Source organism: Copadichromis virginalis, linkage group LG23 (genome assembly GCF_057382275.1).
Source record: "Copadichromis virginalis isolate Kocher_CV1m ecotype Utaka linkage group LG23, C_Virginalis_male_GT1.1, whole genome shotgun sequence".
NCBI lineage: Eukaryota > Metazoa > Chordata > Actinopteri > Cichliformes > Cichlidae > Copadichromis > Copadichromis virginalis.
In genome coordinates this window covers 50,546,535-50,562,731 of record NC_140639.1, presented here as the reverse complement: position 1 = coordinate 50,562,731, position 16,197 = coordinate 50,546,535, and the positions used below count along the sequence as shown (strand labels likewise).

Below are 16,197 nucleotides of genomic sequence, written 5' to 3'. Positions count from 1 at the left end.
AGATCCAGAGGGACACACAGGGGTGATGCTGGACTCTACATTGTGTCTGACAGTGGAGCTGTTCTCAGAGCAGTTCACTCTGCAGCACTGACAGTCATCTGCACTTCATTCCTCTGTCAGTCACTGCTGGATGAAGCTCTCCTCTCCACCTCCCAGTAACATGGCCCAGTCAGAGCGTCTCTACACACAAGCTGCTGCTGCTTCAACCTCTCTGGATCATCAGGACACAGCTGCTCCTCTCTCAGCACACACACCGTCCTGTTTACCATCATCAGCAGTTCCTGCAGAGAGAAGGAGGAAGAGCAGAGGAGATAAACGAGTGTTTCCAGAGACTCTTCATCAGCTGTCAGTCAGTGATGCAGCACATCCAGTATAAAGAGCAGCAGGGACGTCAGTGCTGGGACTGTACTAGGACTCATTGTTGCTTCACTTTTTCTAATCTTTGGATTTTTATTGAAGTTGCTGAAAATGTTTTTCCCTCCTAGTTTGAGTTTGGACTTTCATTCATTAGAAGAACCTTGGTGTGTCCACTCTGAGCTCTGTAGGAACCCCAACAACAAGCCCAACAATCCAGATGGACGGTTCCAGCTGTTAACTGGAGGAATTCCATCCAAACATCTGCTCTCACTAAATTCTTCCTCACCTACAGACTGTGTTCTTCACTGCTTTAAACTTGGAAATCAATGCAGTCATTGGTCTGCGTGCTGCTTTGTTCAGAGAGCTGATTGGCTGTTGACAGTGTTTGATCAGAGCGTGTCAGCCGTTACTATGGTGACCATAAAGGTGAGAAACAGGAAGTGTTTGTGTCCAATCCTGAAGCCTGTCACCGTTCTCCTCTCACAGCTTCACTGAGAAGCTGCAGCTTTACAGGAAACACTGGATCTTTGTTTCATACTGACTGTGTTTAGTACAATACTGCTGACAGCACCACCCACTCACTCCATCACTCTACTTACACCAGAGTCTCCAGTCTGTAGTCTGGACTCTGCTGAAGATCAGACAGCTGCTTCACATCTGGATCCTTCACGTTGTTAAGTTGTAGGTTCAGCTCTCTCAGATGGGAGGGGTTGGACTTCAGTGCTGCTGCCAGATAATCACAGCTGATCTCTGACAAACCACAGTATTTCAATCTGTATAAAGAATGAAAGATGTAAGTTTATTAGACAAAGTGCTTGAAATCATTCAGTGTTTCATCATCTGTTCAGAGCTGAAGAAGGTTCAGAATGTAGAAGTTTAGAAAATGGAAACTCCAAACAGCTGAAGCCAACAGGAAGCAGCTTCAAACAGGAAACTGTGCAGAGTTTCAGACTATATGTCCTGATGCAGCCAGTTGGATTTTGGAGATTTGAATCTCTGTTCTGTGACTAAGTCCTTGAATCATTTCTTCCAGTTGGTCCAACAAGACAGACTAAGTATTGGACATGTGTTGTGGCTCCATCAGGGGAGCTTCTAAATGTGATGTGATGGCCCCTCTGGGTCTGTCAGGTCACAGCACTGAAGAGAGCTCAAACTGGGCACACAGCTGTTCCAGTCTGGACCAAAGACTCTATACTGGGACTGAGGGACTGCTTTGACTGCACCCACTGGGACTTTTGAAAGGCTCATGTTCTCACTTAGATCATCGATTTCTACTGACATTTCTTTCTGGGAAAAATGGGGATTACTTTGCAAACAGGAAGTATTTTCCCCAATAAGCAGCCCTGGATTAGTAAATCACTCCAACATGTTCTCAGGCAGAAGAAGCTGTCTTGTTATGAGGGAGAGAAGAAAAAGATTGAGGCACAGAAACCTGTTGAAAGAGAGATAAAGCAGCTAAAATCAGGTGTAAAAGTAAAGCAGAGGATGAGCTGAATAAAGGACACTCAAGGCTGGCTTGGAAAGGAATGAAGTCCATGGTGGGGATGCAGAACAAGGAGCAAAGATGAATGTGATGCTGAATCAGCAGAAGACTTGGACTCATTTGATTCCAGCTTTGATATCATTGATTTCAATGAAGAGCTTTGTGATTGTAGCAAAGGGCTGGTAGCTCTGAGAGTCCCACTGATGAGGTGTTTGTGTGGAAATCTCTTAGTGGGACCAAAGAGAGAAAAAGCCCTGGTCCTGATGCTGTGGGAGGGAAATGATTGAAGTGTGCTGTGAGGAACTGACTGGGAGATTTTCACACATTTTCCAGTCCTCCTGGGAACAACAGGAAGTTCCCAGCATATGGAAACAAAGGTTAAGTGTCCTATGGCACTCAGTGATGATGGTGCTGTGGCCCCACCACCTCCACCTCTTTGTAAAGGAACTAACTGTAATCTGAAGCTTCAAATGGAACTAAGACTTCCTCCACTAGGTGGCAGTGTCTGATGAGAAAGTGTTAGTGGAGCTGGCCTGGAGTCAGAAACAGGAAGATGCAGGATTTGGGCTGAAATGGGCAAAAGTGGTTAGCACTAGTGCCTTAGAGCAAGAAGGTTGTAGGTTGAAGCTTGTTGGTCAGCTGGGCCTTTCTGTGGAGGTTGGATGTTCTCCCACAGTCCAATGAAATGCTGCTTAGGTTCATTGGTGCTTCTACATTGGCTGTAGGTGTGGATGTGAGGGAGTGCTTCTCTGTCGCTCTCTGTTGGCCCTGTGATGGACTGCTCACCTGTGCAGGTGGACCACGCCTCTTGCCCTATGACAGCTAGGGCACAGGCTGCAGCCCTGTGAGCCTAAGCTGAATAAACAGTTAGCAAAAATGATCCATAGATGGCCTGAAATCCCCCAGTTAGCAGTTTGGTAGATAGCTATGACATGCTAATCCCATCCAGCAGCTGTATTCTACCTGTAAGCTGATCCCTGCTGAGCCAAAGCACTTTTTCATATGCAAATTACAACCTTTAATAGAAACCTATTGGTCAGCATCTTATTAGCCTGCTGTTAGCTTCATTCCACAGAAAACTGAGAGAAACTAACAGAGTTGATAAAGAATAAAGAGAAATGTGCTGATTTAAAGCCTTTGAAGTGCTTCAGATGATCTCTGTCCACTTCTGTCCACTCATTCATTCATGTAAGCTTTCTAATGCAGCTTTGATCTTCACAGTCTGCTTGATGAAACTCATTCTAACCCTGAATGTCAGAGTGTTCCTCCTTCTCTTTCCCATCATTCATGCTGGCAGTGGAGGAGATTTGGATGTTGGACTGTGTTTTGGATGATGTGTGTATGTTTGTGTTGGACTGCTGTCTGTAAAGCAAACGCACATTTTGCTTTGGATTTCAGTGTCACACAGACTTTAAGGTGCAATGAAGAGTTTGAGAGTTTCACAGTGAATTTTCCAGTGGAGGATTTTTCTTCTTCTTTGAAGGTTTGAAATGTGAACATTGGTCTGCTGCAGTCAATGGACTAAACCAGAGAAGAAGAAAACAGACTTTACCATGAAGATCCTCAGTGTGGATCAGTATAATATCAGCCTGATGTCTGCAGTTTAGTGTCAGCACAACTTTCACATCATATTCATCTCAGCACAACTAAAACATGCTGACTGACCTCAGAGTTTCAAGTTTACATCCTGGACTCTCCAGGAAACCACACAGATGCTTCACTCCTGGATCCTGCAGCTTGTTGTTCCAGCTCAGCTCCAGCTCTCTCAGATGGGAGGGGTTGGACTTCAGTGCTGCTGCCAGATAATCACAGCTGATCTCTGACAAACCACAGCTCTCCAATCTGTATAAAGAATGAAAGATGTAAGTTTATTAGACAAAGTGCTTGAAATCATTCAGTGTTTCATCATCTGTTCAGAGCTGAAGAAGGTTCAGAATGTAGAAGTTTAGAAAATGGAAACTCCAAACAGCTGAAGCCAACAGGAAGCAGCTTCAAACAAACACAACAAGAGAAAAAACTCTGAATGTTTCACATTAAAGTCGTACATTTCTCATAAAAACAGGACAAAGACTTGAAAAAGTCGTGTTTTTCCTTCCAGGAACCACATGGCTTCACTTTTAAAGGTGAAGTGTGACAGAAATGGACATATTTGAAGTCCAACACCTTTTTCCAGTCACATTATTAAAGCAGACAAACTACAAGCTCATTTTCATTCCAACAAGTCATCTTCTGACCTGGACTAACAACACTGGTCTCTATGTGCAGCTGGCTGTGAGACCAGTGCTCAGGGAGCGTCTACAAAGTGCAACACTGAAAGAACATCACACACTCATTTGCTTCCAGCACTTTCACACAAACATCTACTGTCATTATTGTCACCAAACTCTGTGGATCCTTTATTGCAAATTCAAATGGGATCAAATGGTCAGACAAAAGAGGGTTATGAGGAAATATGATGAAATGTTGTGTATTAGCAGCAAGTTATTGAATCTTTTTCCTCAGAAACCAAACAAAATGATTGACAAACATGTTTTTACAAACTCAGTGTTGGACTTGGATCAGCAGGATAAGCTGATGTTTAAAGGCATTTGAGTCTCGCTGTATGAGAGTCCAGTTCTTACTCAATATTTATGGATGATGTTCTTTCAGTGTTGCACTTTGTAGACGCTCCCTGAGCCTCACAGCCAGCTACACATGGACCAGCTGACATTACCCAGCATTAGAGGCGGCTGTAAAAAATTCATGTTCCCATTTAAATGGTTTTAATTTGAATAAAACGATGTTGATTCATTCAATCCTGAATCGATGTTTAATATAAATGTATTTTGCCAGAATCTCAGGTTAAAGCTCACAAACTATTTCAACAAGCAGCAAACAGATAAAACAGTAAATGAGAGCAGCTAAACACACAAAGATGGAAACACAGAGCGTGGATCGTTCACTCGACGGCACGTACACGGACACGCCGTCGGGGCTGAAAGTGGACAGCTCACAGATCCTGAAGCTGCAGGTTTCATCTGTCTCCAACCAAAACTGAGTGAAGCAGCAGCAAAAGAAGATCCAAACTCTGCTTCACGTTTGATAAATATGCTCATGAATTCTCTCTGACTTTGGCTGTTCCTGCCTGCACAGCTCTCTCTCTCTCAGTGTACTCCAAGAACAGCTTCAAACATCTGTTTCTGCATCATTCACTGTTTATTAGCCACCAGTCTGCTGTTGTGTTCAGTGCTGTCGGCCTCTGACAGTAAAGCCTCATTTCTGCTGTTCCATGGAAACTTTTTAAAATGATGACAGATTACAAACTCTCAGCTGTGTCTGTAATCAAACCTCTGTAACTTTGCTTCACTTCAGCAGCATCAGCTCATGTTCACATGTTGCTTCATGGTTTGCTTCAGTTTTTGATCGACTGCAGAATATTTTGAAGGTTATCTGCTATAAAAAGCCAGAAGAGGAAAATCTGCTTCATGTGTTTCTGTTTGATCCTCAGTGACTTTGACACAAAGGCCTCTGCTGTGATGATCACACCTCTGATCAAGTCTCACAGTGTCACAACTGATAAATGATCAGAGTTAGAATATTTCTGACTGTCTGCTGTGTGCCGTGACCTTTGACCTGCTAAAGACAGTCAGCTGTGGATTATTCATTGTTGTGTCTGATACTTAGAACTGTGAGGAAGAAGCTACACAGTTAATCAGGGTCCCCTCTCTCTGAATCAGGAAAGGTGGGCAGGCCGCGTGTGGGCCGCGGGCCATACGTTGAGTATCACTGTTTGAAATGTGAACATTGTTCTGCTGCAGTCAATGGACTAAACCAGAGAAGAAGAAAACAGACTTTACCATGAAGATCCTCAGTGTGGATCAGTATAATATCAGCCTGATGTCTGCAGTTTAGTGTCAGCACAACTTTCACATCATATTCATCTCAGCACAACTAAAACATGCTGACTGACCTCAGAGTTTCAAGTTTACATCCTGGACTCTCCAGGAAACCACACAGATGCTTCACTCCTGGATCCTGCAGCTTGTTGTTCTTATTCAAAGAAGAGGAGTCATTACTCAGGTCCAGCTCTCTCAGATGGGAGGGGTTGGACTTCAGTGCTGCTGCCAGATAATCACACCTGATCTCTGACAAACCACAGTTCCTCAATCTGTATAAAGAATGAAAGATGTAAGTTTATTAGACAAAGTGCTTGAAATCATTCAGTGTTTCATCATCTGTTCAGAGCTGAAGAAGGTTCAGAATGTAGAAGTTTAGAAAATGGAAACTCCAAACAGCTGAAGCCAACAGGAAGCAGCTTCAAACAAACACAACAAGAGAAAAAACTCTGAATGTTTCACATTAAAGTCGTACATTTCTCATAAAAACAGGACAAAGACTTGAAAAAGTCGTGTTTTTCCTTCCAGGAACCACATGGCTTCACTTTTAAAGGTGAAGTGTGACAGAAATGGACATATTTGAAGTCCAACACCTTTTTCCAGTCACATTATTAAAGCAGACAAACTACAAGCTCATTTTCATTCCAACAAGTCATCTTCTGACCTGGACTAACAACACTGGTCTCTATGTGCAGCTGGCTGTGAGACCAGTGCTCAGGGAGCGTCTACAAAGTGCAACACTGAAAGAACATCACACACTCATTTGCTTCCAGCACTTTCACACAATCAGCTACTGTCATCATTCATGTTTCTGCTCCTCTGGATTCACACGGAGCCTCTGCTCATGCCGTTGCCATGGTGAATCATAGTATGTGGCTCCATAACTCAGACTGAGCATGCTCAGAGCTGATTGGCCCGACTCTGATCAGCTGATCTAGAAGAGGAAACTCTGCTATATGTACATTATTACATCTACACCTGAATCACAACACTCACACAAATATATCAACTGTGTTTAATATTTTGGCACGTAGATCATTTATGTGCTTCAGCTCTTCTTACATTTTACCACCAACATGTTTCAAAAGGAGCAGCTTTTACTTTGAAGGCCAGCTGTCTGTGTTTCCTGTTTTCATTGTTGGATAATGAAATAAGTCGATGCTTCAGTGCTTTGAATTGTGTTACACAAAGCAAAGTTTTCACGTTGTTCAGGCAGAATCGAGCGTTGAAGAATGAATTCACACGTCAATAAACATTTTCATCAGCACAAGCAGGACAATGAAAGCAGGAAATACCCCAAACTGCTATTTCTCATTCTACAACTTCAACAACTGCACATGAATTATACTTCATACACAGACCCACAGTCTCTGATTGCTCTGAAATCTCACTGACAGCCAATAGAAATAAAGAAAAGTCCAGACTGACAGTCTCTGTGGGGTTAGGCAGTGAACTGCTCACGCTGCGTTCAAGTGCATCACAAACTATTGGAATTGGATCCAACTTTGTGAAGAAGATTTCTTCTCAGCTGCTGCTTTGAACATTTCCTCATGAACTGTATTAAACTCTGTAAATGAACTGAGAACTATTTCTACATTTGAAACTATGGATTCATTTTCCCGTTCACTTCTGTACGTTAGTGTATAAATGAATGTTAGACTGGGCTCCATGGAAACACTTGGACTGGTCTCAGCTGCCTTCTTTCTGTAGTCCTTTCTCTTCTCCAGCTTCTGTTTGAAATCCTCTCACAGAGCCTGAAACCTGCTTTGCTGTCACGTTTGGGCCTGTGTTCCTCTGCTTTAACACAAACCTCACCACAGCAGCTGTGTGGGTCGTCTCTGTAGCAGCCAGATCAGCTTCTGATACATGAACATCATCACAGCTCCTAACTTCACCTTTATTAGCTTTGACATTCATGTCTTTCTTTTCTCTGTCTGTTTCCACACAAGCTCAAAGTCTCTGCAGCCTGTTTTTATCTGCTATCATCAGCTCTCCAACAGCCTCATTCACATCCCTCACACACTCTACAGCCTCACCAGTACTGACTTCATCTTCACTGACTGACGGAGCACAACATGAACCTGTGGAGGCTGAAAAGCTGTCCTGACAAACATCTCCCCATCACCACTCCACTTCTGTCAGCCTTTAAATGAACGCTGCTCAAGTTTGTCACTTCTATTTGGAGCCAAGAGGAAAAACTGTTGTTCAGTCGTTTGGAAAGACACAACATTTCTGAAAGCACTCAAACTTCTTCACATTTGTCTTCAGACACATCCTGAACATTTAGGAACTAAAGAACGTTTCAAATATCAAAGATCAGAAATATAGAAAAACAACAACAGCTGCAGTCAGTGAACTCACCTCAGAGTCTCCAGTCGACAGTTTGGACTCTCCAGTCCAGCACACAGAAGCTTCACTGCTGAATCCTGCAGCTTGTTCTTACTAATGTCCAGCTCTGTCAGATGGGAGGGGATGGACTTCAGAGCCGAGGCCACAACTTCACAATGAGTCCCTGAGAGTCCACAGTCAGCCAGTCTGTGATCATAGAAAATACAAAATGTGTTATTATAAAAGCAGAAAGTCTGCATTATAAACACAGACTGAATGTATATGAAGACAAAACAGAGTGAGGTCATAATCTGATGAACATCTGCTCTTCACATCTGTGCTTCAGCTCCTCTTACTGTGTTTGACATGACACAACGATTCAGTCTCTCTCAGACCTGCAGACTTTTAATGAGAATCTTTGTTTGGCTTTAATCTGCAGATGAAGGAGGAAGATGGTGTCACATTTAGGCTTCCATAATGTCCACAGTCTGTCAGTGAGATCTGATCCAGAGTCAGAGTGAAGACACACATGTGGACTGTTTCCTGTCTTGAATCCAGAACATTTTGAATGAGCTCAGCTCAGTGAAGAGTTCCAGCTGGAAAGACGATCTCTGTTTGCTACCTGCTGCTGTCAGGTACGACTGTTCACGTCCACACTCAGGAAAAATCTGCTGACTGTCACCAAACGGAGCAGAAATCTCATCACTGGACAATAATGATGAATGAACTCAGAGCTGCTGATATCACATCTGATTTCAGGGGAACTAAACACACAAATGATTGGCTCGTTTTAGCTTTCTGAGCCATTAGTCTGCAGGTTTATCACTAGTTGGCAGAAACAGACTTGTATTAATGTTCAGCGCTTCAGTGTTTATGACTCCAGATCCAGGTGACAGCAAGTCAAAATGATGTTACCTGTCTGTGTCCAGCAGCAGCCTTTGAATATTGTTATAAACTCACATGGATCAGTTTGTCTTTGATTGGTTTGTAAAGTTCAAATTCATTTATATTCATCAACTCTAAATGAAAAATGTTTTTCTTCTTCTATGTTTATTATTAGAGTAACAAATTCTTATAGTTTCCTGTTGTTGAGAATTTCAGTGTAAAACCACTCGGACCTGTGCATCACTGCACACTGTGAAAGTATTACTGCAGTTTAATCTATAATCCTAATCAGTGTGTTTACTGGACTGTAGTCAGACCTCCGTTATACCAAAGGAAACACTGAACGTCTTCAAAGTCACAATAAATTTATACTAAATGCTAATAAATACTGGAGTGTTAGAAAAGATGCTTCCAGCGTGTTTGTCTTTGATAGGGTTTATTCTGTTCGTCTACAGTCTGACCACTTGGGGGCGCTTTTGTCTCTTTTGCTCTGAGCCTTGGGTTTATTCAAACTGATTTTAATAAACTATTTTCTGCAAGTTGAAGCTTCATCTCCATCTCCAGTGGTTGTTGCATATTTTATGACTATATTAGTAACAGTCAGAGAGTTTAGAGTAAATTAGATCTTCACGTTTGATTTTTGACACAACATAAATGGTGAGCCAGTGTCAGAGGAAGTGACAGCATCCACCGAGGACCGGGGGGAGTGGGAGGACTGGGGGACCAGGCCAACAAAAAGGTGATCACTGATACAGGTCAGCAAACATTTGCTCATTTGGTGTCTTAGAGCAGACTCCGCCCAGCTTTGTCGTCCATGGTTGCTCTTTCAAAGAAATCTAGTAACATATTATTTTACTTAATGATCTACTGACACCACTGACTATGCAGGACAACCCCACGTCTGGAGCCAGTGCACATGTGCAGTTCAATTCCTGGGCAGGTTCTGAAGATGGCCGAGCTGTCGAGGACAAAGTTACTAATGTGAAGCTAATGTGGTTAATCAAGATCTTCATAACTATGTGGAGCAGAGTGTGCTTTCATCGTGGAGAAATCACACTGAAGAACTCGGCACACATTTTGGGGGGCCTTTCTGTTTGTTGCTACAATCTGCAAATTTCATTAAAAGTTTAATAAACTATCATCTGGTCTTTATTTTTAGTTAGCACATACCTTAAAAACTCTAAGCTGTAAGCTAATGATAGTTATATAACAGCAGATGCATGCTGGTGCAATAAGCTGTATGCTTTATTTTTGATCTGATTAGTCAAATAATCACAAAAATAATTGTTTGTGGCAGCCCTAGTGTGACCTCAAATAAGAAATGATTGCAGTTTATGACTGAGTAACTAAACTATCACCAACTGATAATATTAATGATCACATCTGGACTCACCGAGCCTTTCTGAAGTTCCTCACAGCTGCAATCAGTCGACGTCGTCCCTCTGCTGATGTTTTGTACTTCTGCAGGTCAAACTCATCCAGAACCTCCTCTGACATCTGCAGCATGAAGGCCAGAGCTGAGCAGTGGATGTCAGAGAGTTTCTTTGATTTGTTCTCTGACTTCAGGAACTCTTGGATCTCCTGAGATAATAAGATGTCGTTCATCTCCATCAGACAGTGGAAGATGTTGATGCTTCTGTCAGGAGAGGATTTTGTCTTCCTTCCTTTTAGATTCTTGATGACTCTCTGGATGGTTTCTGGACTGTTCTCTGTCTGACCCAGCAGACCTCCTAAGAGTCTCTGGTTGGACTCCAGACAGAGGCCATGAAGGAAGCGAACAAACAGGTCCAGACGACCATTTTTACTCCTGAAGGATTTTGTTAGTGTTTCCATCAAAAAATCATCCAGAGATGACTCTTTGTATTTTTTTCCCAGGAAGTCCTTCAGCACCTCTGTCTTCCTGTTGGTGAAACAGTGGAACATGTAGACTGCAGCCAGAAACTCCTGGATGCTCAGATGAACAAAGCAGTAGACTGGTTTCTGGAAGATCACACACTCTCTTTTGAAGATCTCTGTACAAACTCCTGAGTACACCGAGGCCTCTGTCACATCCAGACCACACTGCTCCAGGTCTTCTTGGTAGAACATGATGTTTCCTTTCTCCAGATGTTCAAACGCCAGCCTCCCCAGCTTCAGAAGAACTTCCCTGTCAGCCTCCGTCAGCTCCTGTGGACTCGTCTCATGTCCCTCGTGGTACTTGTTCTTCTTCCTCTTTGTCTGAACCAGCAGGAAGTGTGAGTACATGTCAGTCAGGGTCTTGGGCAGCTCTCCTCTCTGCTCTGTAGTCAACATGTGCTCCAGAACTGTAGCAGTGATCCAGCAGAAGACTGGGATTCTACACATGATGTGGAGGCTCCTGGATGTCTTCATGTGGGAGATGATTCTGCTGGACAGCTCTTCATCACTGAATCTCCTCCTGAAGTACTCCTCCTTCTGGGCGTCAGTGAAGCCTCGTACTTCTGTTAGCCTGTCAACACATGTAGGAGGGATCTGATTGGCCGCTGCAGGTCGGGAAGTTATCCAGACGAGAGCCGAGGGAAGCAGATTCCCCTGGATGAGGTTTGTCAGCAGCTGGCTGACTGATGACTTCTGTGTGACATCAGACAGCAGCTTCCTGTTGGTGAAATCCAATGAAAGTCTGCTTTCATCCAGGCCGTCAAAGATGAACAAAAGCTGAGAGACAGCCAGCTTCTCTGCTGTGACCTTCTGTAATGTTGGATGGAAAACATGGAGCAGCTCCAGAAGACTGTACTGCTCCTCTCTGATCAGGTTCAGCTCCCTGAATGAAAGCAGAACCACCACACTGACATGTTGGTTCTCCAAGCCCTCTGCCCAGTCCAGAGTGAACTTCTGCACTGAGAAGGTTTTTCCAACACCAGCCACGCCGTTGGTCAGAACCACTCTGATGGGTCTCTGTTGGTCAGGTAAGGCTTTAAAGATGTCCTGGCACCTGATTGGAGTGTCATGGAGGGCGTCCATCTTGGAAGCTGTCTCCAGCTGCCTCACCTCATGTTGGCTATGAACCTCTTCACTCTGTCCCTCTGTGATGTAGAGCTCAGTGTAGATCCTGTTGAGGAGGGTTCTACTTCCTGTTTCATCACTTCCTTCAGTCACACGTTCACATCTCCTCCTCAGACTGATCTTATGTTCATCTAAAACCTCCTGCAGACCAACATCTGCTGAAAGAAAGAAAAACAGAAAGAAAACTCTTCAATGTCTGAACAACAACAAGAAGTCCAGTTTTCAGAAATGAGTCCATCAGCAGACAGATGTTCAGTCTTACTTTGTACACAGCTGCTCTGACTGGCTGTCTGCAGTCCAGCTCTGCTTCTGGATCTTTCTCCACACTGGGGACAGGACCAGTCTCCTGATGAAGCAGACTGGTCCCAGTATGAGGAGATGCACTGTCTGCAGAACCAGTGTCCACAGCTGGTAGAGACTGGATCCTTCAGGACGTCCTGACACAAAGCACAGCAGGACAGCTGCTCCTCCTCACAGACACCACTCCTCTTCCTCTTCCTCCCTCTGTGAACACATTTCTTTATCACTAAAATCATTGACTGTCAGTGACAAACATCCAGATTTGATGACACTGTGCAGAAGCTCTGATGGTCACAGAGAAAAGTCAAAGTGGAGAAACTTGTGTTTGAGTTCAGAATCCAAGTTTCCTTTGCTGTTCCTGCCTGTCTTATTAAACACAGAGTGATCAGCCTACAAACTCCACAGTAAAAGCCTTCATCACAGAGCTGATTATGTCCTTCACTGGATGTACTGGAAGTTTGGGATCCATCACTTTCAACTGACCTTTGACCTCCTCTAAAAACTGTGGTGGAGCAGCGGTGTCACATTCAGAGCTTTCAGCTTTATTTTGAAAGAGTTCAGTCATCAGGAAGTGAACTTCTGGGTTCTGATTTCCTTTCTATTATTTTACAGAAGTGAAGAAGAAGAACTAAAAGCTTTGAAATGATCTGAGTGATATTTTTGAACATTGCCACCAAATTGAGTTCAGCCTCCAGCAGTAACTTTGTTTCATGATGCCTCCCTGATGATGTGATGTTTGATTACAAACCTGTTTATGTGTTAGACATTAATCACATGAACACAGGCAGAAAAAAGAAGCCAATGAAACAAATGACAGAAACGTGTTCATTCACTGCCATGATCCATATTTTATATGTACAGATGTTTGTAAAGAACACGTGTGCAGCGCTTTGTTCTGAGTATCTGCTGTCAGCACACAGTGCAGCAATAACTACAACCACACGTTTCTGTAGATCCTGAACATCAGCCTGGAGGAATCTGACCTCAGGTCTGCACACAGAGGAGCTTCACCTCTGGGATGATGCTGGCTTCAGCTCCTTCTACAATCAGGCAGAAGCTTCTGCACCATCAGGACACAAACAGAGAGGAGCTTCTATCCTCAGACCATCCAAGTCCTAAATCAGAACATGCTCCCCTCATAGCATCACCATCAGGGTTTAAACAGGACCTTACATCATGTTCTTGTCTCACTGTCATATTTCAGATCATACCTGATTCATTATGACGTCACACGCTGCTACACTGATCCTGCTGCTTCATTACTGCTGATATTACTCTGCTCACTCTGTTCAGTTACTCTGTTTACATCACTTTGCTCATTTGCTTTGTTCTGCTTGCACTGCTCTGTCAGTACATGCTGTGCTAATGTGGCACAAAGCACTTTAACATTACATCTGCACAATGTTTCATTATTTCATTTAATGATTGTTTCTAATGTTTTGTCCAGTCACAGGAGCAGCTCAGCACATTTCACTGTGTTGTACGTGTATGACGATGCCTGTGACAAATAAACAGCCTCGGACTCTTCAATCTTCTGCATTTCTTTGGAGATCAGCTCAGTGGCCTGTTGAGACCATCTTTCTATTTCTGATGACTCAGTTCAGATTATTATCCTGATACTTTCTTTTAAAATGTGATGAAATCATTTATCTGATGTTCTGACACAAATACACCAAAACAATCCCAAACAGCACAAACCACCACGTTACACACAGTGTAATAAAAATACAGGCAACTACAAATAAAAACACTTTTAAAATATAAACTAAAATTACAAAGTGGTCACAGAATTTCAAACACCTGTAAATGAGTCAGCAGCTCTCTTACATGGTCAGCTGAGCTCCATGATTGAAGAACGTTGTTGCTGCAGGTTCATGACTGAACTGTGGAGGAACTTTTTCTTTGGACCAGTCACTCCTCACAGACACACAGCTGGATGCTGGAGACTGTGACCTCTGACCTCTGCAAACACAAACACATCACATGAATTACTGATTAATCTCTGTTTAAAATCTTTTAAGCAGCTGCAAACACACAAACTGGATGATGTGATGGTTTCTGTCAGTAATAGTTGTCTCAGATTAGAGTACAGACGGCTGCAGAGACGTTCACAGCAGCAGAGAAGAAATCATTACCTTGGATTGCATTACTACTACGATTGATACTAGCATTATCGTACCCGGACCACCATTAGGAATCATTTATGATGTCACTGGTAGAACATTTATAGAAACAACCTTTGAACTCTGAGTCAGCAGCTCTCTTACATGGTCAGCTGAGCTCCATGATTGAAGAACATTGTTGCTGCAGGTTCATGACTGAAATATGGAGGATATTCTTTGGACCGGTCACTCCTCACAGACACACAGCTGGATGCTGGAGACTGTGACCTCTGACCTCTGCAAACACAACCACATTGCATTCATTTCACATCAATTAGTACACCACAAAAGGCATGCAAGAAACACAGTATGAAGGCAAACTTCTGGCTTCAATAACATTCAACAGGTCAGGTGGAAACTTTTCTCAGATTTGATTCATGTTTTTATAGAACGATCCAGCTAAAAAAAATATACCATTAGGTCAGAGGTCAGCAACCTAGGGATGGGTATTGATAAGATTTTCACGATTTGATTCCATTTTCGATTCTGTTTAACGATTCGATTCTTTATCGATTCTTTTTAAAAAAGGAGAACACTAAGATCGATTAGCTTAGAACTTTGTTTTATATCTTCTCTTCGAACAACATATAAATTTAGGAGTAACATGGCCTTACAAACCCAACAGTGAGATCTTAAGAGATCCAGCCTACGGCTCTTCAATGTGGTGTCACAGGGACCCCGGGGAAAAAAATTGTAAATGTAAAATAATAAAATAAATATTCTTCTGTAGCAATAACAAAGTATAACATAAATTATTCTGTAGCAATTACACAAGAATATCCAGTAATGTCCCTGCCTACAATTAAACACATTCACTTACCGAAAATCGGGGGCATCTGCTGTGGCAAATGGGTGCAAGCCTTTGACCACAAACTTAGACACTGCTCGGTAACATTAGTCTATCCTGGCTTGAAAGGAGACGCTACCGGTAGACTGCAGCGAGAACTGCCAGCGAGCGCCAGCCAGACTCTGTCTCTCTCATCATGGTCACCTAAACGCGCAGTAATGGCAGATAAGGCAGATCGCGCTAACATAATATGCACTGTTAGCTGATTATTTACCTGCCGCATTAAAATGAAGTATCTACTTTGCAAGTATTGCAAGTTGCCCTGTTGTCATCCGTTCTCGTAAAGTATAACCAATCTTTTTAGCGTTTGAGCCGCCATGTTTCCTGCCAGGTAAATGACGCTCCGCAACGTGGTGACGTCATTCAGGGTGACTGGAATCGATAAGGGAATCGTTTGCAAAAATGGCAAACGATTCCAAGGAATTGAAACAGTGGGAACCGGTTCTTGTTGAGAACCGGTTTTCGATACCCATCCCTAGTGAGCGGTGTTTGTTTTTAAACATAGTTCACGGTGGAGAACAGCTGCTGACATAATGTGGATCCGAAGATCCATAATTGGCCTACCTGGGGCTGAAAGTCTCGATAAATGCACGGCGTCTCGGCGGGTACACCGGCTTCCACGAGTGTGACGCTTATTTGAGCGATGAAAAATAAAAAAATATAATTTTCTTTTTATATTTCAATATCACAAAAATCTTCCAATTTAGAACTACAAGTTAAAAAAGAACATAAATAAAATACACTTCAGCTAAATACTTCTAATTCATTTTCCCAAACCACGAGGAGCCGCACTGTAAGGACTAAAGAGCCGCAGGTTGCCGACCCCTGCATTAGTGTTAGTCAATGTTGCAACTGAACTGAAAAACAAAAGATTTTGGTCCAAAGAAACAAAGTCACTGTTAATACAACACAACCCCCCCAAAAAGAGCCATGTAGACC

At 43.0% G+C, this 16,197-nt stretch overlaps 1 protein-coding gene across 1 annotated transcript; it reads right to left on the bottom strand.

The window, feature by feature from the left end:
• Positions 1–8,056: 8,056 nt before the first annotated feature.
• On the bottom strand, positions 8,057–13,945 carry LOC146682085 (protein NLRC3-like). Its single transcript, XM_085448514.1, has 3 exons — positions 12,212–13,945; positions 10,322–12,107; positions 8,057–8,250 (listed from the first exon to the last, which is right to left on the bottom strand). The coding sequence occupies exons 1-3, from the start codon at positions 12,483–12,485 to the stop codon at positions 8,073–8,075; spliced, it is 2,238 nt and encodes a 745-aa protein (XP_085304640.1). The 5' UTR covers positions 12,486–13,945; the 3' UTR covers positions 8,057–8,072.
• Positions 13,946–16,197: the final 2,252 nt, after the last annotated feature.

What these genes read in the sequence shown, in the direction of transcription:
- LOC146682085 (XM_085448514.1), bottom strand. Translation starts at nt 12,485, where the DNA reads ATGATTTTAGTGATAAAGAAATGTGTTCACAGAGGGAGGAAGAGGAAG. An exon ending in TCAGAGCAGCTGTGTACAAA is followed by an intron (nt 12,108 to 12,211) that starts GTAAGACTGAAC and finishes TCTTTCTTTCAG; the next exon opens with CAGATGTTGGTCTGCAGGAG. An exon ending in AGGAACTTCAGAAAGGCTCG is followed by an intron (nt 8,251 to 10,321) that starts GTGAGTCCAGAT and finishes CTATGATCACAG; the next exon opens with ACTGGCTGACTGTGGACTCT.